This window comes from Halichoeres trimaculatus, unplaced genomic scaffold, assembly GCF_033239565.1.
Source record: "Halichoeres trimaculatus isolate MK-OKI-2021-1 unplaced genomic scaffold, fHalTri1.1 fHalTri1_scaffold_11, whole genome shotgun sequence".
NCBI lineage: Eukaryota > Metazoa > Chordata > Actinopteri > Labriformes > Labridae > Halichoeres > Halichoeres trimaculatus.
This window is the reverse complement of record NW_027437189.1, coordinates 22,119,987-22,144,010: the sequence shown is the minus strand read 5'-3', so window position 1 is coordinate 22,144,010 and position 24,024 is coordinate 22,119,987. Positions and strand designations below refer to the sequence as shown.

The 24,024-nt window shown below is 37.8% G+C and overlaps 2 protein-coding genes across 2 annotated transcripts; one reads left to right on the top strand and one right to left on the bottom strand.

Moving 5' to 3' along the window:
* Nucleotides 1-902: 902 nt before the first annotated feature.
* LOC141799221 (deoxynucleoside triphosphate triphosphohydrolase SAMHD1-like) lies at nucleotides 903-11,734 on the top strand. The gene is made up of 16 exons (XM_074681398.1): nucleotides 903-1,254; nucleotides 1,364-1,430; nucleotides 1,510-1,582; nucleotides 1,775-1,935; nucleotides 2,983-3,098; nucleotides 3,305-3,375; nucleotides 4,569-4,724; nucleotides 6,158-6,258; nucleotides 6,349-6,457; nucleotides 6,547-6,638; nucleotides 6,724-6,839; nucleotides 8,436-8,575; nucleotides 9,436-9,531; nucleotides 9,624-9,728; nucleotides 9,818-9,955; nucleotides 10,975-11,734. The coding sequence occupies exons 1-16, from the start codon at nucleotides 1,074-1,076 to the stop codon at nucleotides 11,110-11,112; spliced, it is 1,860 nt and encodes a 619-aa protein (XP_074537499.1). The 5' UTR covers nucleotides 903-1,073; the 3' UTR covers nucleotides 11,113-11,734.
* A 577-nt stretch (nucleotides 11,735-12,311) lies between these two features.
* On the bottom strand, nucleotides 12,312-23,158 carry LOC141799220 (NACHT, LRR and PYD domains-containing protein 3-like). The gene is made up of 11 exons (XM_074681397.1): nucleotides 22,989-23,158; nucleotides 21,991-22,128; nucleotides 20,243-20,478; nucleotides 17,830-19,633; nucleotides 17,505-17,681; nucleotides 15,933-16,109; nucleotides 15,607-15,780; nucleotides 14,291-14,464; nucleotides 13,450-13,623; nucleotides 13,130-13,303; nucleotides 12,312-12,957 (listed from the first exon to the last, which is right to left on the bottom strand). Exons 1-11 carry the CDS (start codon nucleotides 23,012-23,014, stop codon nucleotides 12,939-12,941), a joined length of 3,273 nt encoding a protein of 1,090 aa, XP_074537498.1. The 5' UTR covers nucleotides 23,015-23,158; the 3' UTR covers nucleotides 12,312-12,938.
* Nucleotides 23,159-24,024: the final 866 nt, after the last annotated feature.

The following is a 24,024-nucleotide window of genomic DNA, read 5'->3' as shown; positions in this document are numbered from 1 at the left end:
CACAGAAAACTAGAACTTCCATGTTATTGCCCACCCAATCTGTTTAACTGAGATTTAGTATTTATATGAGAATAACTGTTTCTGATATGAATTAGCATAAATTGTGGTGCTTGTTAAGCTACCTCAACCAACAGTGCCAACAGTTACTTTGGCATTTAAGGAAACTGTAAGGAAACAGGAATACAACAAATACATTTCAAAAATAAACAGATGGATTAAGATATCCTCATACCAAAACATGAAAAGTATTAGATAATTTCCCTTCCGAGTGAGTGTACCGATGAAATAAGTTATGTGTTTGGAAATATCATCTCAATGTATACATAATATATTTCATTTTTAAACTTGATGAAATGGGTTTGGTTGTACTGAGCAAGTGTGCTGTAGACATCGATGTGTTATCTCTAGTTTGGGACAGCTGTTTTAAAGTAATTTTTGAGTTCATTTTTAGTGTATTGTAGAAGACTGCTAAATCATAAGCCCAGTTTGTTGCACAATATTGGATTTTGTTTTATATAAGAAATACTGGATATACCAATGACATTTATAAGTTACATGTCTAACCATTTTTTGTATAAGTATTATGAATCTAACAAAGTTTTTTAAAAAGTTGGAAGACATGTTTACTGTAAGGGGAGACTTAGGGACATTGTAAATTACTTATCATAGTTAACTTATAACTTAAAGTTTTTAATTCATATTGTGAAAGATAACGACTTGAGCTTGATATAAATTTGGATTTGTTTATTATACATTTCAAACATTTACTTTATTTATGTCCTTGTCAGTAAAGAAAACTGGCTATAAAACCTTCAATTCTTAGATTCTTGAACGGTTGTGAATGCAGTTTTATTTTGAAGGTCGGAACCGGAAATTGTATTTGAGTTTTCGTTCAACTCAACTTACCCGCCGGGGTAACAAAACCCGGGTATTTTCACCGTGTCAGTGAATTTTTGGGAACAGCCTGAGCAGCTGTAAGTTTCGACGTGGAAATCGAAATCGAAACCGACTCTTGATTCAGGGGTCCCGTCTTTTTAGATTTAGTTTAATCTCTGCCTGATTGTAATATCAACATGGAGAACCGGAAACGACCGTTCGAGTCGGTTTCGGCCCCCGATGACAGCTTCACAACGCCGGTAAAGAGAGGGTCAGCAGTCCGGCACCAGGACTCGAACTACATGCAATGGGGAGTGGACCAAACCTGTCGGTTTCTGCAACGAGAAGGTCTCGGTAAATGGGAAGATACATTTAGAGGTTGGTCGCTTTCATTGATATTAATTGATTATAATACTGTCAGATGACAGTTTCCACCTTTTTCTGTGGTTTGGCATTGGGGCTGACAACACGTTTCCCTGTTATCCAGAACAGAAAATCACCGGTGTTAGCCTGAGGTATCTCGACGATGACAATTTGGAGAAGATTGGCATTAAGTGAGTGCCTTTTCTTTTGTTTAACCTTGTGAAGTCAAACTTAGAAAGCACATCATTTATTTATTTAATTTTTTTAAAGGTGTCTTGGGGACCGGCTGGAGATCCTTCACAGTCTCAAGAAGCTGTGGCAGATAGTAGCAGAGCCAAACAAGGTATGATGTGAGCGCTCACTGAACTTTCAAGGCTGTTAAGATAAGACATAAGGGAGCACCATGGACGTGTGAAATAAACACAGACAAAAGGGAAGACCAATTACACACAGATTTACGAAACAGCTTTTTGTGAATGGAGAGTTGGTTATCTTTGTTGATTTAAGTGATGTTCCTTGTTGTGTCTTCTGCCAGGTCTTTAATGATCCCATCCATGGTCATGTAGAGATTCACCCTCTTCTCATTAAAATCATTGACACACCTCAGTTCCAAAGGCTACGAAATCTCAAACAGCTAGGAGGTGCCTACTTTGTGTTCCCAGGAGCGTCCCACAACCGGTTTGAACACTCCATTGGGTATGTATTGGTGAGATGCAATTGATTTTAATGAAACATAACTAACCGGCACTACTGTGCTGTTGAAAACACATTTAAATAAGCAGCTGGAGTTGTTCTAAGACCAATGTCAGTATCATAACTTCTCTGATGTTGTCTGTATGTTGATCCCGTACCTCAGTAAACCTTTTCAGCATTCAGTTTTTTTTTATCCCAGGTTTAGAGATGTGTGATGCCTAATACTCCAGGTATCAATCTTTATCTAGTGAAAATAGATACATATCAAAGAGTGCTGTTAAAAATTATGAATAAAAACTGTCCTAATGTGAAAAGGGCATGACTTCCCTCTTCAAAGGGAAGAAATTGCAGTACTATGTTTGGGTAAAAGTGGCAACAATGGAAAAAGTCAGCCACTGTATGGAAATGCAGTCCGTGTCTTGTGGGGTTATTTTTTTAAAGTAACAGGAAAAAACCTTGAGCCCTGTCTTTGTAAAAGCACACTGTAGAGGTTATAGTGATATGAAGAGAGCTTTTATCTACTACTTGTGGAAAATGTGGTTCACTGAGGCTTTTTCAAGACATTCTTTGCATCATCTTGAAGCCCAGTAGATAGGAACTCTATGAATCTCTCACAAATCCTCAATCACATATGTCTCTCCAAAATTCCCAAATCTTTTCATTATCTGTTTGGACACTCAGTCAGGCTAATATTCCTGAAGCTCACATGGCTCACCATGTTTTAATCAAAGACTTTGTTTTATGTGTGGGAGGGCAGTGGACAGCAGTTATTTGTCTAACTTATTAAATCCAAAGCTACACAGAATGGTGGTTTGTGTAGCAAATGTTTATAACCTGAGAAGTACATTTTTTAAAAACTCACTAATACTCACATGATTTAATTTCTTTTCTCAGAGATACTTGATATAGTCTGACTGTTGTGACAGTTTGAAATAGTTTTGGATGAATCTTTAATTATGTGCTACTTAATGTAAGGTGAATGTTTCTGCTATGTGTCTGAGCTGTTTTAAGAGTGTATCTTGTATGTTGGTTTGTTGTCGGTCGATGCAGGGTGGGTTACTTAGCAGGGAGACTCGTTCAGGCTCTGAATGACAGGCAGCCAGAGCTTCTCATCTCTCGCAGAGACATCCTATGTGTGCAGATCGCTGGGCTCTGCCACGACCTGGGTGAGTAATTAATAATACACACATTCAGTTTAAAAGTTTGGGATAAGTCAGAGTCACAGGGTGTGAGGGAAGCTAAGAATTAAAGTGAAACTAATGTTGTTTGTTTTTGGTTCTGTTTTCCAGATGAGCATTAGTCACAGGGAGCTAAGTGTAAAGTTCACCAGCAGTAAATCATTAATTAACTATTTTTTTATTACCCCCCCCAGGACATGGGCCATTTTCCCATATGTTTGATGGGATGTTCATCCCGAGGGCACGCCCTGAAATAACTTGGAAGGTAAGAAACTGTGATTTCTTCGGTTGTTCTTGTCATAAAAGCGTAAGGAAAAAAAAGCTTACTTTAAGTTCAATATATTAAAAACCTGAGAGTGAGCCAGTCAGCCACAATTCATTTCTGAATAAATACAGTTAAATCAATAAATAGCTTAAAGCTCCTGTGAGGAGTTTATGTCTGAAACTGGTGTCACAGGGAAGGTGTCAGTCAAGACAAATTAAAGCACCCTGCAAAAACCAAAATAAAGCTGTTTGAGATTTCTTTTGTACAGGTCAAAATCAGCCAAAGGGAGACACTTCTTTGTCCCATTTATACACATAGGCTTTGATGTGTTCAAGAGAATGCATGCTATGCTAAATAGTAATACAGGCAGTAGTGTTATATATTGCTTTTGGGAGAGCGTATATATATATATATATATATATATATATATATATATATATATATATATATATATATATATATATATATATATATATATATATATATATATTCTTTTTTGCGAGACCATGCAATTCCAGGCTGAAGTGTTTGGTTTTAAAGCAGCTTAACTCCCTCAGAGAAACAAAGAAGAAACTTTTTGTCCTGCAATGGTGGCATCTGGTTCCTATTAGAAGAAATGTTCCACATTGCTCATTATTTCTTCTTTCTTTGTTGCTATAACAGCTACTGAGCCATCTCTTAGTCACCCATTGAAGAGCTCTTTTTAGTGATTTACAAAAATCCAATAGCCATCAAAAAATCCTTTCTCTGGCTTGTGTTTTAATAGTTGATGTTTACCTCAAAACTTAGTCTTCCTCAGCATTGACCACACAGATGTATTTTCTCTCCGTATCTTATATTTCCTTTTGTACTGATTTATTAAGTTGTTTAGGACCGTTGAAAAGTCCTTTCCTGCTCTTTCTTGACTTGATAAGCTGGCAGGCAGCTGTAAAAACCATAAAGCAAGGCCACTGTCCAAAGAATCAGCGTCTTGTAACTGATAAAACAGACAAGAACATATTCTTTCTGTAACTTATGACCCCAGAGCTGTAATCTGTTATGTATTGGGGATAAAACAGTGCTCATGTCTGTGACATGTCATGTTTGAGCTGAGATAAGCTCTTTCTCTCCCAGTCTTTGGTCACTAATCTTTCCTTGTCAAACACAAGTTTTTCCACTGCTATATTTGTGAAACGTGATTGTTTCTGTTGCAGCATGAGACTGCTTCCCTGGCCATGTTTGACTACCTGGTGAGTGACAATAACCTGAAGCCTGTGATGGAGCAGCATGGCCTGGTGCTGCCTGAAGACCTGGACTTCATAAAGGAACAGATTGCTGGACCGCTGGACGACGATGCAGCTCAAGGCCAGGTACCTGCTGGTTCTGACTGTGTGAAACAAGTCTGTCTGTGTCCTGCTTTTTGGAAGAAGGAAACAGAGATTTCTTACACAGAAGCATCACTATAGCTTTAAGGAGGGGAAAAATGTTTTGATGTGTTGTTTCTCCTCCCTCTGTGATAATATTTCCATCACAACTGGTTCAACAACTTTTGCTCAATCATTGCATCATATCTGTATTGTGCCCAGGGTGTCTGGTACAGATAAATAATTTTTAGCAGCATAACCTACAAAAAGTTTGTCAGAAGTCCTCAAATGGGCTTTGTGTTCGTTTATGTTCAAACAAAGTCGACTTATCTTCTTCATTCTGCTTCAGGAACAAGTTTGATCTGTTCTGAGAGCTTTTACCCTTGAAATCTTTAACTGATGATTGTTATTTCACTGCCTCGAGGAGAGAGATGGCCACAGTGAGATGTAGAAATCCTCTGACAGGAGTCAGCGATGATAAGGATTAGATTTATGGTTACAGAAAGCAAAAGGTCTGGACTAATGCTCTAAAAAAACAGGATAAAACATAAAAGAAGAGACATCAATAATGTTAGAGGAGGGTCTGTGAAAGAGCCAATTCAAAACAGATCACACTGTAGAAACTTAGGTCTGAGCAGGTGTTTGTCTTGTTTTTAGTGAACTGACCTCAAATACGTGTTATTTGAAGATATTAAAAATGATGTATGGTTTGCTTTAAAAGAATAAGAATATCTGCCAAATGGGTTAAGATAAGGTTTAGATTGCCAGGTACATTTTTCTTCCTCTGTTGGCCTAGTTCAGACTCAGTAGTGTAGCAGCTGAGTGATTTAAGAGGAAGACTATAATACTCTTTGATACGTGAGGTTGCATTGTACCTAAAGTTACAAAAACAACTTGTTCAACTATATTAACACTATCATAAAGAAAGTAATTTAACATAGAGCTATCAAGCTGTGCAAATAGAGACTTGCATCTGAAACTATGTTTCCATGCTAAAATTTTAAGAAAATCAACATTTGGATTTAGTTGTTTCCAGCTGAACTTGCTCTTCCTCATCTGTGTTTCTCCCTTCAGATAGTCACAGGGTGTGTTTTGGCCTTTGTCATTTTTCCCATTGAAATGAGGAAGAAATGCAGGTTAGGAAGAAACACACGGACTCAATCAACAAGGGTTTTTTAGTGTATCTGCGCTGTGTAGGCTAAGTATGGATGGTTTCTGGTCAGGTCTGCATCAGAAAACAAAAATAAAGAAGTAGATAAAGAAAATCAGAGCCTTTTGTCAGTTTGACACTTGTTTTCATAATTTTGTGTATATTTTTAGTCCTGTCTTCTTGTTCATCAAATCCTCATGTTGTTGTTTTTTCTGTTTTTTTTTTCTTGACCTCAACAAACATGACCAGTAAAACTGATCATATTCTCTATTGTCTCATCTTGTCACAGTGGCCATATAAAGGGCGCCCAGAGGACAAGTCATTTCTCTATGAGATCGTGGCCAACAAAAGAAATGGTATCGATGTGGACAAGTGGGACTACTTTGCCAGGTAGAATATTTTTGACCAATATAAATTCATGCTTTTGTCTGGACTATGTTTTTTCATTGTAAATATGTTTTTTTTTCAATCTCTCCGCAGGGACTGCTACCATCTTGGAATCCAAAATAACTTTGATTACCGCCGCTTCCTGAAGTTTGCCAGAGTTTGTGAAGTCGATGGTCAAAAGCACATCTGCACAAGAGACAAGGTGCTGAAGTTACTTTTAATGAACTTTTCAAAAGTATGGTCTGTTTTGGAAGTTTGTAATGACTAACATACGTGTTATCTCTGAAACAGGAGGTGGGTAATCTCTATGACATGTTCCACACTCGGAACTGTCTCCACAGAAGAGCGTATCAGCACAAAGTGTGCAACATCATAGAGACTATGTGAGTAGCTTGTTGCTGTGATATAGTTTATCGTCATTTCTGTATGATAATAGGTTCTTGATAATGTTTTTATTTCTTTTTTTAGGATTACTGAGGCCTTTTTAAAAGCAGACAAGCACATCTTGGTAGAGGGCTCAGGAGGGAGGAAGTTTAATCTCTCCACAGCTATAGATGACATGGAGGCCTACACAAAGCTCACAGGTGTGTGGACAGAGAAGAGTGCACAGCACATTATTGCTTCATCTGTAGCATCACCAGCAGTACCAGTGTTAGTGTCAGAAATACTTAACAGTAACACCTTCAACAACAAGTTACAACTTACCTAATTCAGTTCAGGCAGAAGCAAAAAAAAGGAAACAACAAAAAAAAAAATCCCAGTTATTGTTTATTCTTCCTCTTGATGTTGGCTGGCTTATATTTGAGACGCCTGCACCAAAGTGAAGTGGATGTTCAATAACTTGTGGAATAAAGGATAAAAGCTTTTGCAATGGTTCATTTTCAAAATGATGAATGCATTGAACACACCAACTGCAAACAGATGTGTAACAATGCTTATTTGTACCAAGAATAGTCCTTCTCCACAAGATCAAATATCTCATGACTAAAGGACAGTTTCAACAAACAGACGTGAGCAAACTTTATTCATGGTTGTACATTCCTATGAACAGTTTTAATGTTGAGCCTCTAACTGTGTACAAAAAGTTATTAAATGCACAACTTCTTGTAGTGCATTCTGCAATCCCTCTTAGTTTCCTGAAGATAAATCAACCTTGTTTTTTCATGAGACTTTTGTTAATTCACAAAGCACTTTTCAAACACAAAAGCATTCAGCCCAAAGTAATCTACAACAAGATGCAATAATTAAAACAATGAAAAATATCAAGAACCTAAAAATAAATAAAATTAATTAAATGAATAGAACCCATGAATATTGTTTAAAACCAGATCCAATGATTTTAAAAAAACTCCAAATGAGTAATTCTGACAGTTTTTTTGTAACTGAGGTGTTTATTAACCCTTTTATAAAAATCCCCCTAAAATACTGCTGTATCAATTTGGTTTATGATGTGATTTTTGTGTCACATTCAATAAATTGGGCAGTTTCAGAAACACTTTTAGTTAACATTCATTTTTTTGATGCAGAAAACCCTAATTTTTTAAAAAAATGAGCACCAATTTAGATTATATTCCTTGTACAACTTCTTGAAAATATTTTTATTTTTTCAGAAAAAAGTGTGTGGATGATTTCATGAGAGCAGCCATCAAAATAACTCAAAATAACAACTTCAGCTTCCTGCAGTGGGATGATAATCCTCAGGGGGGTAAATCCTCTTTAAAATTGTTTCACAGGTTTTCAAGTTCTCCTCGTCCTGTCTCCCCATGTTTATGTCACTGTCATTGAATGTTTCTGGAAGGGATGAGAGTGAAATGTAATTGCCCCTGGGGAAAAGATAAAGAAGTCTGAATCTAAATCATGAAACTATTAATCATGCTGATGAGAAAGAGGTTTTTAAAACTCATTTATAAATATGGTATATTTGGCAATAAAAGGTTAAATGGTAAAGACGCAGGGAGCCAGTGGAGATTTTGAAGAATGAGGTGATGCGACCTTTTTTCTTTTTTTCTTTCTCTTTTTTCCATGTTTAAACATGTTGTTCTGGACAAGCTGTAGATCATAAGACAGAACCTTAGCTAATAAAACAAAGACAGATGAAGTTGATTGAACGATGTAGCAACTCTGCTGTGTCCGGTTTGTTTAATCAGACCTGTCTCATTCACTTTCTGTTTGGTTTGTAGATCATGTGTTTGAGCAAATACTCCACTCCTCCAGCCCGGAACTGGCCGAAGCGAGACAGATTCTGCGTAACATCATCTGTCGACACCTCTACAAGTGTCTGGGCCAAACCCAGGCAGCAAAACCCATGAACATCCCCCAGGTGTGTGTTTGCAGGTTCCCATTGTTGTGTTGTCGAACACAACGGATTGGCTTTTTATTATTAGTTTCACAGTGTTCATCTGTAGCTGAGTGAAAGATGTGGTCAGTTGGTTAAACTGATAAATGTCAATCGGTGTAACCAATGCTCTCATGAACTCTCAAGTCTGTGCAAAAAAAAGTTACTGTGAATATTATTTTAGCTGTCTACTACACTGTAAAAATTAAATTTGAAATTATTTTAAACAAAGTGACCCAAGAATGAAGAGTAAACTTTGATGTCTGTGGTATAGTGACTTGCTCAGTGCAACAAAACCCATATTATCAAGTTTGGAAATGAAATATTTTGAATACACTTTGAGACGATATTTTATTACAAATAACTTATTTTGTCAGTAAATTTGCATAATGTTCATGAAGGTCAATTATCTTATACTTATCATTTTTTTGTAGTTACAACATTTGACATTTTAACAGGACTGATTCCATAATTGGTTAAAATGGTAGAAAGGTCATTAAATATTGTGACATCAACAGAACTTGTTAAACCAACATCTCACATGTTATTTTAACAAGTTTAAAGCATATTTTTGATACCAAGCCTTCTATGTCCCTGTCCTAGCAACTCTTCTGTTTTTCTTTCTGAAAATGTTGGTACATGTAAAATGTTTTTGAAGGTAATGAGTTACCAATGAATCAATTTAAACTTGCCTATGTACGTTTTAAGATTATATTCTGTCTTTGTAAATAAGATTAAAGAAATTAGAGTAAGAGTAAAACGTGGGATCAAAAAGTGTGTTCAAGTTTCTCTACTGATGTGATATGTTTAGTCACTCTGTCACTCACTGCTGTTTCTTCCACAAGGAGGAAATTCACAACTGGGAGGCAGAGTTAGCGAATGCCATCCCCCAAACCGGCGCCCAGGATGTCAGTCTGCAGCCAGAAGACTTTATAGTTAGTGTGAGTTTCCCACTATTCCTGTGATCAATTCTAAGTCTCTGCCTTGGTCTTAGTGTTTTTCTGCACTAAATAATCTCTGTCTTCTCTTTTAGGTCATTTACATGGACTATGGGATGAAGGAGAAGAATCCCATCAACAACGTTCGTTTCTATTGCAAGGACGACCCGGACAAAGCCATCATGATTCGCAAGAACCAGGTCAGAATTGAAGGAAGACCAGACATTGAAGCTTGCTCATTTAGTATGAACTTTTCACACATTTAAACATCTGTACTTTTTCTTTATAGGTGTCTCAACTTCTCCCTGAGCAGTTTGCAGAGCAGTTGATCAGGGTCTACTGCAAGAAGACTGATGAAATTAGTCTTGATGCAGCCAAGAAGAAATTTGTGCAGTGGTGCATGAACAAGAACTTCTCAAAGCCTCAGGTAAACAGTGCTACAATGTCAAATATTCACTTAACTACAGCTTTTAAGTCTTCACTGAGAATGATAACTGTCTTAATAAAGTGTTAAAAATAATATAAAATGTTGGTTTAAAGGTTTGAAACATTTCAAAATAGGAAACAGGAATATGATCAGTACATTTAGCTTGTTTACCAAGTTGCACAAAATTTAAGCTTTGTACTGTAACATATGTGTAATTTATAGGGCTGTCATTTTAATGTGTTAATTAGATTAATTAATTATACTGCAAATAAACGCATTATAAAAATTAACGCAGATTAATCTGGATCCCAAACTCGGGGGGGGGGGGGGTTCAAAAGCGCCATTATTTTCAAATGCCTGGCATTTACAAACCGTTTGTTCTATTCAAAAGCTTTTAAAAAAAAAAAAGTGGTGTTCTCGTCAGATTCTCAAATTTCCGACGGTCCCTGAATGTATCACATGTGCCGTCAGCAACATGCTTTAAACCGGGGGGAAGAGAGAGAGTGCTTTTTGTGAGACTGTCGTCCACATCACGACACTTTCTGCAAAATATCCCATAAGAGGCAATGATTTCTAAGGTTTAAGACATGGCTGCCTGAAATTCTTTGAATTTACACTTATTTCAGATTTAGTTTTTTATGAACAACAAATCTTCTCAAGCAGTGTGTTTAGAAAAACTCTAAAAATAGAAAAATAGAATAGGAAAATAATCAAAATGCATTAAATGATTTTTGTTTCAAACACCGTCAAGAGAACAAAATTTATTTAAAAGATTTCAGTTAATTACTACAAAAAGCTCCTAAAATGTTCCAATGAGGAGCTTCTACCCTCTTGTGGTCAGACCCTGTAAGTCACCGTGTTTACATGACTTCAGAATTTACTCGTTAAGTTTCCCTTGTGCAGCTTCCAGGTGGACCAAAGTAAACAATCATTGTTTTAGGGTTAGACTGAGTTCGGGTGGTATCTTTGTATGTTATGTAAACCCTGCGCTGTATTTGTTCGCTTTTATCAACACACAGAATGGTGACATCATCGCTCCAGAGCTGACTCCTCTGAAAGCCAGCTGGTCAAACGACGACTGTGAGGGCAGAGCCAGGGGAGTACTAAGTCTTGGCGTGAATGGACAAAAGGGACGCAAAGCTCTGACATACTCATAAGAGGAGGAGAGCTACTGCTCCTGGTAAACATTTGGGAGATGTTAGAATGGAAAAATGCCAAATGGAAATAATGGGGGAGGTGGTTACTGGGCAAGTATGATGAGCACCAAATATTAATAACATACAATCTGTTTCAAAATTAGTATTTACCCTAAGATAGAATAATTTTCGTTTCAGGGAAGAGGTTTAATGAATGTAAATTCAGGGCGTGTACTCAGGGCTTTTACTGACATCCCTCTTTGTTATCATACACACTTTTTAGTTTGAGTTTCATTTTATCAGTTATTCATCTAGAGCTGTTACTTATTTTAAGTTAAATTATTGTTTTATACCATCATGTACTTGCACTACAAACAAGAAATCATGTTTGAAGTTGAAACCAAACATGAGCACAGTGTGTTTCAGGGCAGTGTATTTTTATATTTAGCATTTTAGAACATCTAATCATCAAACAGACGGTTTCTGTCATCCAAAGTGAGCTTTTTTTTAATCAGGAATTTTGATAATCTTAATTTGATCATACCTTCAGATTTATTTTCATAGATCTTGATGTTACATCGTTACGCTTTGTATCTCAGCTTTATTGTTTCGTTTTTTATTGGGGTGATCTGTTACATTTAAAGAATATTTTGGATACTCATCAGAATTGCCTTGTTGGTTGTTTTTTGATTTGGTTTCTGTAAGAAAAGAAAAAATATATTTTTTGGACTATTGTGAAATGAATCCTTAAACTGTGTAACCTTTGAAAGGATTTGAAAATAAAAATATTTCCCTAAATTGTGTCCTCTTGTAGTTATAGGATAGTGCAAAGCTTTGCACGCTGTAGACAAACGAGGGTTTTCCACAGTGGACAGTCATGTTTGGACAATTGTAAAGTGGTTGCTGTTGTTTTAACAGTCTGGATTGCCAACCAGCTCATTTTTCATTTACATAGCAACAAATAACTAACTTTTTTCATCCTACTTTACACAGAAAGCAGAACTTCACTTTGTCTGACTTTTTTTTTTAAGAATGGATGGTTACTGGTCTGGTCATGGATGGACAGATTCAACACTGAGTAAGATTTGGGGGGAAATAAGATGATTAATGCAATTTAAAATAGAATCAAGGACTTCTGTTTTTTTTGCCACAAGCCAACATGTACTTTGAAAAAAAGATTTGTAGAGAACTGTTAAAACCATACAACTCTGTGTGTGCTTTATTCAAATATTTAAAACAGTGTAGCTATGCAAGGTACAGTAATACACACACTCATGTTTTAACAAGTAAAAAAAAGTTTTGCTTGTGTCTCAGATACAAAGTTGTAGTTGTTTAAATGTTTTCAGTGCACATGGTTGATATAAAGTCTTCTTTACTTTTTTGTTAAACAGACAAACCAACAATGCTAAAACAAAACATTCATATGGTTTGCAGTCATGTTGTGAAGAATAACTGTTCTCTCTAAACTTTCTGAACAGGATATAATTTAAACCGAACCAAAAAAGCTCTCTCAAACTAAACAAAAGTCTTCAAAGTTGCACTTCTGCAGTTCCCTTATGGTTAATTATATTTCATTTATTTACTCTGTACAAAAGGTAGAAGTGCACCACAATGCTTTTGCTTTTAAGAGGTAAGGTGCTGAGTGATTTCTCCGTAAGACAAATATTGTTCATATACTCAGTAGTATTACATTAAAAGATGCTCTGATTTAAGACAAAAAATGTAAATAAAAACATTAATTATATGGGATCTCTGATTGAATTCAGATACAACTGTAGTGTGTCAGTGCTGTGGTCATCCTCTGCACTGACTGCACATTACTCCCAGCGATGAGATACACCCGAGGTTCACTCCATTTCCTCCATTCTGTAGGGATGGTTAAAGAAACACATCATCACATTAACTTTAACCGAGTGTTGTTTGAGTTTCTATTGTTTTCTCCATTGTTAGCAATCCAAAGCAGCCATGTTTACTCCTCAGTGCAAGTCTAAAATTCTGTCTGTAAATATATCATTTCTGCCTCAAATATGCTGCTGACCTCAGACTCTCCAGTTGATAATGTGGACTCTTCAGTAGCTCAGACATCATCTTAACACCTGATTCTTCCAGGTTGTTTTTCCTCAGGTCTAGCTCCCGCAGATGGGCCGGGTTGGACTTAAGAGCTGCTGCTAGAGAAGCACAGCCTTCATCCGTGATTCGACAACTCATCAGTCTGCAGAAAAATGAATCGACATTGAAAAGATACACTGATTTCAGAAGTAGCCTTGATTTAAAAGTCAGCAGCTCAGTTGCCTCCTGTCAAATAATGGTGAAGAGTTTAATCTGATAATAATAACAGATAAAAAACAGATCCCTCACCTCAGGGTCTCTAGCCTGCATTGTGGACTCTCTAGTCCAGACGACAGCTGGTTTAACCCTGAATCTTGTAGATCATTGTCACTCAGATCAAGCTCCTTGAGACTGGAGGAATTAGACATCAAAGCTGAGGCCAGAGAAGCACAGCAAACATCCGACAACCAGCAGCTTCTCACTCTGAAAAAAAAAATACTTTTAGCATTGATAAATGAAGAACAAAACAAAAGCTATTGGAAAGATGAAGAACTGCTAAAATTTCAAACAGGACATGAAAAACTATGAAATTAGATAAATAAGTCATTTTTGATGGGATTTAGTTAGTTATCATAACAAAAAAACAAAAACAAAACTGATCTGCAATTGGGGGAAATTGCAATTCCTTCTTTTTTGCTCTGCTCTTGGGTGGCTGGAAACAGTACTGATCAATAACTATTCCAGTTTTTCATTTTGGTGTTTGATTTGAACAGATGAAACAGGTTTAATAATGTGACAAAAAAATCAATAAAAGCTTGGATTTATTTACATTTTATGCAGCTTTAAACTTCAAGATGTATAGGGAAATAGTTTATTTTTTCTTCAATGTATTTATTCAATTATCATCAATGGTTAATTTGACATATAAATAAATAACTTTTTGTAATACAATTTCCTTAATTATTTTAGCAATAAAAACTTCAACAACATCATATTAATGAAACCTAACTTTTTTATGAAGAGTTTATGAAGTGCTGTTTCCAATAGCATAAAATGACAATCAAAACCTTTTAAGTGATATGCCCAAATAACTTTAAGTTAATTATTCAGTTATTTTTCAAATTAAACTCAGTTTTGAAAACGGACTGACCTCAGAGCCTCCAGCCTACAGTGAGGACTCTCCAAACCAACACACAGCAGTTTCACTCCTGAATCCTGCAGATCGTTATTACTCAGCTCCAGGATTCTCAAACTGGAGGGGTTTGACTTCAGAGCCGATGACAAAGCTACACAGCAGTCTTCTGTAAGCCCACATCTATCGATCCTGTAAATGAGGGAGAGACATTAAATGTGAAATGATGTTATACATTTAAATAAATCTACCATATCCCTCTTAAGGAAGGGTTATTGTATATTTCTAAAGTGTTTATACTGTTCCTCTGGCACCTTTGAAGCTTTACATGATTTACAGCATGAAAAACAATAATTTTCTCACAATCAGTCTTAGAAAACCCTTAGTTAGCTATTTTAGCTGCTGTCTCTTTAAGGCTCACCACTACACATACCCCCTTCACTCTGATTGGCCAGCCCTCTCGAGGCCTGTCAGGGGCAGAGCAATGGGCAGACCTTGGTATTTTGGGCTCGTCCCTCCAATGTGTTATGATCCAATTAGGAGTGTGGTGACCTCTCATGTGAGCAAGTCTTATGAAGACCTAATAAAGATCTAATAAAGATCTTGAAGTATTATTTTTAGAACGGATCAGATTTCAGACGTATTTGGGGAACTTAACAACATCTGAATATATAGAGCAGGGGTGGCCAACCAGTCAGAGACCAAGAGCCACAAAAATTACCATGGTACTACAAAGAGCCACATCACACACGTGGTCTTACAATTGCACTTTCTCTCACACATAAACGAAATGAAATAAAATGAAAAGCAATACATTTCCATCTATCTATCTAACCAGCTATCTGTCTGTCTGTGTGTCTGTGTGTCTGTGTGTCTGTGTGTCTGTCTGTCTGTCTATCTATCTATCTATCTATCTATCTATCTATCTATCTATCTATCTATCTATCTATCTATCTATCTATCTATCTATCTATCTATATAGCTATGAGCACATGAGCAATGAGAGGAGCACATGTAGAGAACAGAAACCGAAACTTAATTCCATCACCCAAGCATTGATCAATACTGATCTCAACATTGGCATCAATATATCAACATTTTAGATTGATCAGCACACCACTACTCATAACTGTATATCTATATCTATTTTTTTATGGATGGATCGAAGAGCCGCACACCAAAAGTAAAGAGCCACATGCTGCTTGCAAGCCACAGGTTGGCCACCCCTGATATAGAGGTTCCAAAATTTACACACGTTTAGTATAGACATCCAGCATTGTTACTCTATATCTAAATGTTTTCTATCAATAAAAATGTGTATTATCTACACTCACCTCAGAAATGTCAGTTTACACTGAGGAGTCTTCAATGCTTCAGACAACAGAATGACTCCTCGATCCTTGATTTTGTTTTTACTCAGATCCACTTCTTTCATCTGTGAAAGGTTGGATGTCATTGCTGAAGCCAGATGTGTACAGCTGATTTCTGACAGCCCACAGCAACTCAGTCTAGACAGGAGGTAGGCAGAAGATAGCACATTTGTGATAACAACTCTGGTCATGGTTTTTCCATTCATCACCCTATCCAACACAAAAAGATTATTTCCATTTAACACTATTCTGATAGAGAAAAAGTCAAAACTAAACAAAACTGGTCTTACTTCAGAGTTTCCAGTCGACAGTGTGGACTCTTGAATCCAGCAGACAGAAGCTCCACCCCTGAATCCTTGAGGTAGTTGTTGTTGCTTAAGTCCAGCTCTCTCAAAGTAGAGGAGGTGGACTTGAGTGCTGACGCTAGAGAATCACAACAACTTCCTGACAAACTGCAGCTCTTCAAGCTGAAAATTTTAACAAGGACACATTTCAAAGACCAGACTCATTTTGTCACTTTCAACATTGCTGCGCTTTTGTAGACAGGTGCCTACACTTGGTTGTATACGCTGATTGCAAACGCTAAAAATGCTTAAGTTAACGTACAGGTGGTGATATGCATGCGATAAATTACAGGTCTCAAAAGAATTTGCAAATGTATTTCCATAAAAAAATTCTGAGTGACAAACAAATTGTGATTTATGAGGCAAGATAGAAATTTCAAGGGGGACACAAATCACATAGCACAGTCACAAATACAGAGTAACAGATACAAATCACAGTTTACAAGTTACAAATGTGTCCATATCTCTATGGAGACTTTGACGTGCTGACCTGATCAGGAAGCTGAGAACTAGCAATATGAAATAACCTATGATGGTGCTGATAATCTTATTTTAAAGTGGATTACAATCAGGCACATATCTCGAAGAAATGCTTTTTTTTAAGATCACTTAGAAACTCCTCACAGCCTTTTAAAGCCCCCTTTTAGTGTTGCTAGGCGCCGCCCTGTTGGCTATGGCTGCCTTTTGCAGCAGCTCTCTCTTCTTTGTCCATTTCTTGTAATTTTTTCATCTCTTTTTCGTAATCTTTGTATTTGGAGTGGATCATTACTTTGAATGGCTCATTTACTGGTCATGGACACCAAACTTTTTGTGGCTTCAGTGATATTTTTACTACTTTTTCTCCTGAGTTTGTCTGGAGATCCTACATGTAACCATGGCTGTATTGTTTACATGTGAACTCAGCTGTTTGCAGCCTGTAGCATGTCAATGCTAACTGGTGTAAGGCCTGATGTCTTCCCACAAGGTGAGGAGAAGGAGGTGAGGATGACGTGCTGGTTCTCAGGTGTGAGCTAAGAAGTGACGACATGGACCTGTCCTTCCATCCATTGTTATTGGGAACGTAAGATCTATCTCCAATAAGGTGGACGAGCTAGCTGTGCTAACCCAGCAACAGAGGGAATACCAGAGGACAGAGTAGCGTCATGCTATTCACAGACATGCCTAACGGAGCTAACATCAGACACCAACGCCACATTGGAAAAGCTTCACCTGCTGTGAGCAGACAGGATCCAGGAGCCAGAGACTGAACAGACTGCTGGGGAGGCTCAGTCCTGGACCCTGTGGAGGTGGAGGCTGGCTGAACTGCAGAATGATGGACAAGCTGTCATCATCCATTTTCTTATGGACCTTTTTCCCTATACACTTTCTTACTTTTGTTTTCTTGATTGCTGCTGTGACTTCAATTTCGTTGTACTTGTTACAATGACAATGAAGTTCTATTCTATTCTATTCTAAAGGCTGCAGCCCCTAATTTAGGACACAGTTGGAGACATCAAACAGCTGTTTAAAAGTTCTCACCTTAAAATCTCCAGTCTACAGTTCGGACTCTTTAGTCCACCACACAGGAGCTTCACTCCTGAATCCAGCAGATAGTCGTTTTCACTCAGATCCAGCTCTCGCAGATGGGACGGGTTGGACATAAGAGCTGAGGACAAAACTTCACAATGCCTCTCTGAGAATCCACAGCAAGCCAGTCTGAAACAGTGTTGATATAAAATCAGCATCAACTGGTGAAGTGTTCAGAATATCTAGCTTAGACAAGGAAGCATTACAAAAAAAGTAGACTTAAGTGTGTATCATCACTGAGCTCCTGCCTAATTAATGACACTAGCACTTTAATTACCTGGCATGTCTGCAGTTTCTCACAGCTGGGAGCAACCTTCGCCTTCCATCAATTGATGAGTTATATTTCTTCAGGTCCAAAACATCAAGAACCTCATCCGTCATCTGCAGCATGTAGGCAAGAGCAGAGCAATGTGTCTTTGTGAGCTTTTTCTCAGATCTGTTTTCTGACTGCAGAAACTCCTGAATCTCTTGATGCACTGAGTGATCGTTCATCTCCATCAAACAGAGGAAGATGTTGATGCTTCTGTCAGGAGAGATATCGTAAGTGTTCATCTTCTTCAGGTTGGTAATTGCTTTCTGGATGCTCTCTGGATTGCTTGCTGTCAAGTCCACCAGATCTTTTAAGAGATGGTGGTTGGACTCTAATAGCAGGCCATGAAGGAAGCGAACAAAGAGGTCCAGATGGCCGTTTTCACTGCTTAGAGACTTGTCTACCACCCTACTGAGAAAGGTATCTAGACCTGGCTCAGAGTCCTTTTGGTCCCAATCTTCTCCTAAGAAGGTCGCCATCACTTTGATGTCCTTGTTCAGATAACTGTTGATCATATAGACAGCTGCAAGAAACTCCTGAATGCTCAAATGGACAAAGCAGTAAATCATTTTCTGAAAGAGTACACACTCCCTTTTGAAGATCTCTGTGCACAATCCTGAGAAAACTAAGGCTTCTCTGACATCAAGGCCACATCGCTCCAAGTCCTCCTGGTAGAACATGATGTTCCCTCTTTCCAGGTTTTCAAAAGCAAGTCTCCCCAACTTCAAAAGGACTTCCTTGTCAGCTTGCATCTGCTCCTGTTGGGTGACTTCGTTGTACCCCTTGTCATACTTCTGTGTTCTCCGCTTTGTCTGAACCAGCAGAAAGTGTGAGTACATCTCAGTGAGAGTCTTGGGCAGCTCTTTCGGGTCTGTAGTCAACATGTGCTGCAGGACTGTGGCAGTGATCCAACAGAAAACTGGGATGTGACACATGATATAAAGGCTCCTGGATGCTTTGATGTGTGAGACCATCCTGATGGACACTGATTCATCACTGAATCTCTTCTTGAAGTACTCTTCTTTTTGAGAGTCAGTAAATCCTCGTACCTCTGTCATCCTATCAATGTACAAAGGAGGTATCTGATTGGCTGCAGCAGGTCTGGAAGTTATCCACAACAGAGCTGAAGGAAGCAGATTCCCCTGGATGAGGTTCATGAACAGCACATTAACCGATGACTCCTGGTTGACATCAGACACTTTCTCATTGTTCTGGAAATCCAACAGAAGCCTGCTTTCATCTAAGCCATCAAAGATAAACAAAACTTTGCAGAAAGCAAGTCTTTGTGCTGTGACCTTGTTTAGTGTTGGATGGAAATCATGAAGCAGCTTCAGGAGACTGTACTGCTCCTTTCTGACCAGGTTCAGCTCCCTGAAAGAAAGCAGAACAACAAGGCTGATGTCCTGATTCTGCAGACCTTCTGCCCAGTCAAGAGTGAATTTCTGCACTGTGAAGGTTTTCCCGATGCCGGCAATTCCATTTGTCAGAACGACTCTGATTGATCCCTTTTGGCCAGGTAAGACTTTGAAGATGTCATGGCATTTGACTGGAGTTTCACACAGGGTCTCATTTTTAGATATTGTCTCAAGTTGCCATACTTCATGTTGGACATTGACTCCTTCGCATGGTCCTTCGGTGATGTAAAGCTCAGTGTAGATTCTGTTCAGATGGGTGCGAGTTCCTGCTTCGGCAGTGCCTTCTATTGCAAATTCACATCTTCTGCTCAGACTATTCTTATGAGTGTCTAAGGCCTCCTGCAGACTGCCAGAGCCTGAAAGATATGCAAAAATTAATGTGATTCTGTCTCTGCAATTTATTTCCGTCACTTTTTATACAGGGGTTATTAATGCAAAAACTGAGGTCGACTTGAATCTTTGATTCTACTGATGCCAGAGCTTAAAGAGCGGCTGATCGTTGATTCGTTAAAAAAATCACCTTGTTGTTGTTGTTGCTCATTCGCATGTGAGAAAATGAAACAATTTACTGGAAGTTAATAAAAACAAAACTTGTGAATTGAAAAAGAAAAAAATGATGGTCTGTGAGTGCAGATTATTTCAAGATGTCATCACTCGGCCTGGTTCATCTATGATCCTGACAGCTAATTGAAAAGAGCACCTGACCTATCACAAATGTAAAGTTCACCTCTCATGGACAATTATTCAACCATACCCATACTTTAGTTGGTGCAACAAGCTGATTGATAAAGTTATCTTTTTTAGATACATAAATGTATTTATTTTATTTATCTTTTTTAAAATGCGTCATACTTGTCGATAAACCTCATCGATCCCAGTAGATCCTGCTCTGTCTAAAGAGAATCAAAAGATATAAATGTGATCGTACAGACACAAAGATTAGGCAGCAAAAAGAACATAATTACCATTGACAATGCTATGATGACCAGGGTTTTGCAGTCTAGGATTTTTCCTGCATCTTTTCTCACACTGAGGACAGGGGCGGTCTCCTGCTGAGTTGCGTTCTTCCCAGTATAAAGCAGCACACTGCTTACAGATGCAGTGTCCACAGATGGACGGTTGCGGATGTGGCAGGACCTCGTTACACACAGCGCAAGACAGCAGCTCATCCCTTATAGCATCACTGGTCCTTTTTCTTTCTCTGTAATTACAAAGCAATAACATTGTAACCCTAAAAACATTTGTTTTAGTTTTTTCATCAGCTCAGGTGCTAAGTAAAAGCATCACAACCTGAAGGGTCTTTTCTCAAGTTATAAAGTAAAGCCTCAATTAAAAAAAAAAGTTGTGACATCAGTAAACCATGGAAGTAGAGGAAGAAAACAGCAGCATGTACAGGATGATTGGCAAGAGTGGGTTAAGATGAGAAAGAGAAATCTGAGATGTGACACTACCCAGTGAGCTGTTAGTAAGATTTTCCCAAAGTGCGAGGTCTAAACATGACAGAATTGAGAGTGGGCTTATAATTAAAATCTATTCACAAACCATCGAGAATCTTCAAAATTTGTACTTTGAGGTTGATTTTTTGTTTGAATCTCTAAATTGGTGGTTTGATTAAAGGCTTCATGAAAACACTAGTGTCAAGGCTCATTATATTAGCATGAAAAAGGGTTCCAAATAACCAAACACACTAAGAAAATACCCTAATTTATAAAATATAAAGACACCTTAGAATATATATTTGTTTATTTTGTTACAAATAAACATCATTTATATGTTTACATTTTTTAATCTACAATATCTTATCTTTATTCAAACTGTACATTTACATTTAATTAAAAAGACAAAGCATATGGCATTTCTCAACCTCATGTTTACGAGGTCAACTTCCAGTTGTCACTCCAGTCACACCCTCCCACATGACGACACCTTCCTCCATAGCAAGGTCTCTGCAATCACTGCTTTGTATTTTACCTTTCAAAGCAGAAATACTGAGCTGTCTCCTCAACCTGTTTCAAATCATGCTGCCTTATTATAGTTGTTTAGTCTCCAATTTCCCTGTTGAAGACTTTGTTTATTTCAGTGCTTAATTTAACACTGAGAATGTTTTTATCATCTTTTATAACTACATACATATTTTTTTCAATTTAAGAAAGAATGACACTACTGTTCTTACTCTGGTTCTTACACCAAAAACTGTAGGCCTGCTTTTTCATGACGTTTTACAGCTGTATAATATCAATACAAAGCTGGTTTCTGTTATAAGGGATTGATTATTATAATGACATTAAAATGTAGATGAACAAGAAAAACAAACTAGCCTGCATTCCACAAACAATACCCATTTAAAGATGAGATGTAAATGTTTTTTACATGCCCCGTTTAAAGGAAAACTGCACCAACAGGTTGACTCAGTCCCTAAAGTGTAACATCTCATCAAAAGAACTGTTTTGGCCTGAAAATGGGTCTGTAACTACAGAGCAATGGTAAACATTCTGATGTGACCTAGTTGAATGTTTTTTTGGAACTCACTCAACAAAGGCTCACTAAAAAACTTATGTTTTGAAGTTGTGTCTTCAACTTATTATGACCTGATAAAATCAATAATAAATCTATTTTTAATAAAGTGAAGATTCATTGATCACTATACAGATTACATCATAACCTATGCTTCTTGAAATTTTCAAAAGGGATACAGAAGGAGTAAAAGTCTTACTTTGTATCTGGTAGTCCAGGTTCATTTCTGAAGGCAAGAGGAACATCTTTGGAGTGGTCACTCTTCAGGGATGGACAGGTGGACACTGGAGACTCAGTGAAGGCCTCCACATGCTCCTTGTGGACACTCATTTTTGTTCTAACAGAAAAAAAGCAATGATAAAACAGAAGTAGAAAAAAAACACTCAATAAAGCCTAGCAGTCATTTTTATACATTATGAGGCTATAAGGCCCACTTTTATTCTCTGGCTTTTAACACCGCGTGAGTTGTGTGGTCCTCTGTGTCTTTTAATTTATTTTATCTTTTTTATCATTCTAATTCATGTTTTTTTTTTTTTTTTAATGTTTTATTTATTTTATGGTTTTTGCTTTTGTACAGCACTTTGGAGACGTTGGTCTGTTTTTAAAATGTGCTATATAAATTAAGTGGAGAAGTGGAGAGTGGAGATATACAACGGTAAGTTAGAACCAAGCAGAATGAGCTGACAAAAAGCTCTCCATGAGTGCTAAATTAAAGTAATGATCACTAGTTGTTCACGATAACAGTGAAAGAAGCTTTGTAACTGCCCTGCTGTGTCAGCGGATCAAAAATCATCAAAAATGTCAAATCATGTTTCAGTGGTCGTGACGAGTTTTATGGGCCGACCGTTGGAGAGGAATTTCCCACCTGACAACAAGAAAACGGATGTGAGGTTATCTCTGAAACTCTGCCTGCGCACCGTGCCTGATGGTCACGTCAGCCCCAGTATTCAATACCACAGAGCTCTTACGGGACAGAGTGGAAGAAATCATCTACCGAAAGTATTTTTAGTCAAGATTCATAAATAAGGAGGCATCCTAACATGATTCAACCATGTGTTTTAATTCAGTCCAAAAAATCACCGTACAAACTTGACAGGCAAAAGTCCACGGTTCAGTTGATGTCGCCCCTCTCCCCCAGCGACCAACACACGTCCACACCTATGGTCCACACCTTACCACCAGCGCCATTTCACTTACCTGTCATCAGATACACGAGTGTCCATGTATCTCAACTTTGTTCGTACAACCGTTGTTCATCCGCCAAGTTGAACGTCCGTGCCTCCCGTTATGTTCATGTTTTCGTATTCAGTGACGGAAACTATCCAGGACAAGGCTGACAAGCGAATGTCGTACAGCCTTATTTCCGCGGTCTACCCCCAAGAAACGCCCCCGTCTTCAAGTTTTTACGGTAAATGGAGGAAAAGCCCCATCCCCTTCAACGCTTTCGAAATAGATAGCCTGCAGCAAGATCACAAGATCAACTGATAAGCAAAATGAAATTATTGTTTACCTACAGGTGGTTCTACGCTGCTAGAAAGTAGATTGATGGCTTTAATGGTTAATCAATCAATTGTGTACTTGATGTAACAGTTTTCAAAGAAGCAAATTTGTGACACTAAGATAAAACGTATCAGTGTCCGATTTTGTGTTTCTCTTGACAGCACTTGAGATTAAATTAGAGTTGGGTTTCAAGCTTAAATACTTTGTTTGATACGCAGTTAACTCATTGTTTCTGGACTATACTGGACTAGTACTTATGTGTCTGCAAGTGTGCACACCTAACATTTAAATGGATGCTGAATAACAGACGACCTATAGCCTGCACTATGTACAAATGCGCACTTGTTTTCCTCCTTAAGAATACCGTAAAGATTGTACTATGACAGCTCAACAATGCAGACACTCTTTCGCTTTCAAAAGCCGCTCCCCTTATTCCCGACAGGAGAGCTGTTTCAGTGTCCTGTTGTTGTTTTTTTCCTTTTTTTTTCTTGGGCTGAGACCAGGCTGAGGCCCTACAAAGATCTAAACTACCTTATATTGCATGCAAACAAGCGTTTTTGTTCGTGAATATAATCTTAAATATCATCATGACGACTTACAAATGAAGAAAAGGTGAAACCATGATATTCCTCCACAGGTATTTTCGGGAGTGCTCCTGGAAACTATGACGTGACAGAAGCCCACACACTGATCAAGTCGCGAGATGAAGGGTGTTTCCGATTGAAACTTGTGT

Coding starts and splice junctions, on each gene's coding strand:
- LOC141799221 (XM_074681398.1), top strand. CDS start 1,074: ATGGAGAACCGGAAACGACCGTTCGAGTCGGTTTCGGCCCCCGATGAC. Junction 3,376..4,568: donor GCCCTGAAATAACTTGGAAG/GTAAGAAACTGT, acceptor TTTCTGTTGCAG/CATGAGACTGCTTCCCTGGC. Junction 6,840..8,435: donor GGCCTACACAAAGCTCACAG/GTGTGTGGACAG, acceptor TTTGGTTTGTAG/ATCATGTGTTTGAGCAAATA.
- LOC141799220 (XM_074681397.1), bottom strand. CDS start 23,014: ATGGACACTCGTGTATCTGATGACAG. Junction 19,634..20,242: donor TCATCATAGCATTGTCAATG/GTAATTATGTTC, acceptor CATATCTTTCAG/GCTCTGGCAGTCTGCAGGAG. Junction 16,110..17,504: donor TGTAGACTGGAGATTTTAAG/GTGAGAACTTTT, acceptor TAAAATTTTCAG/CTTGAAGAGCTGCAGTTTGT.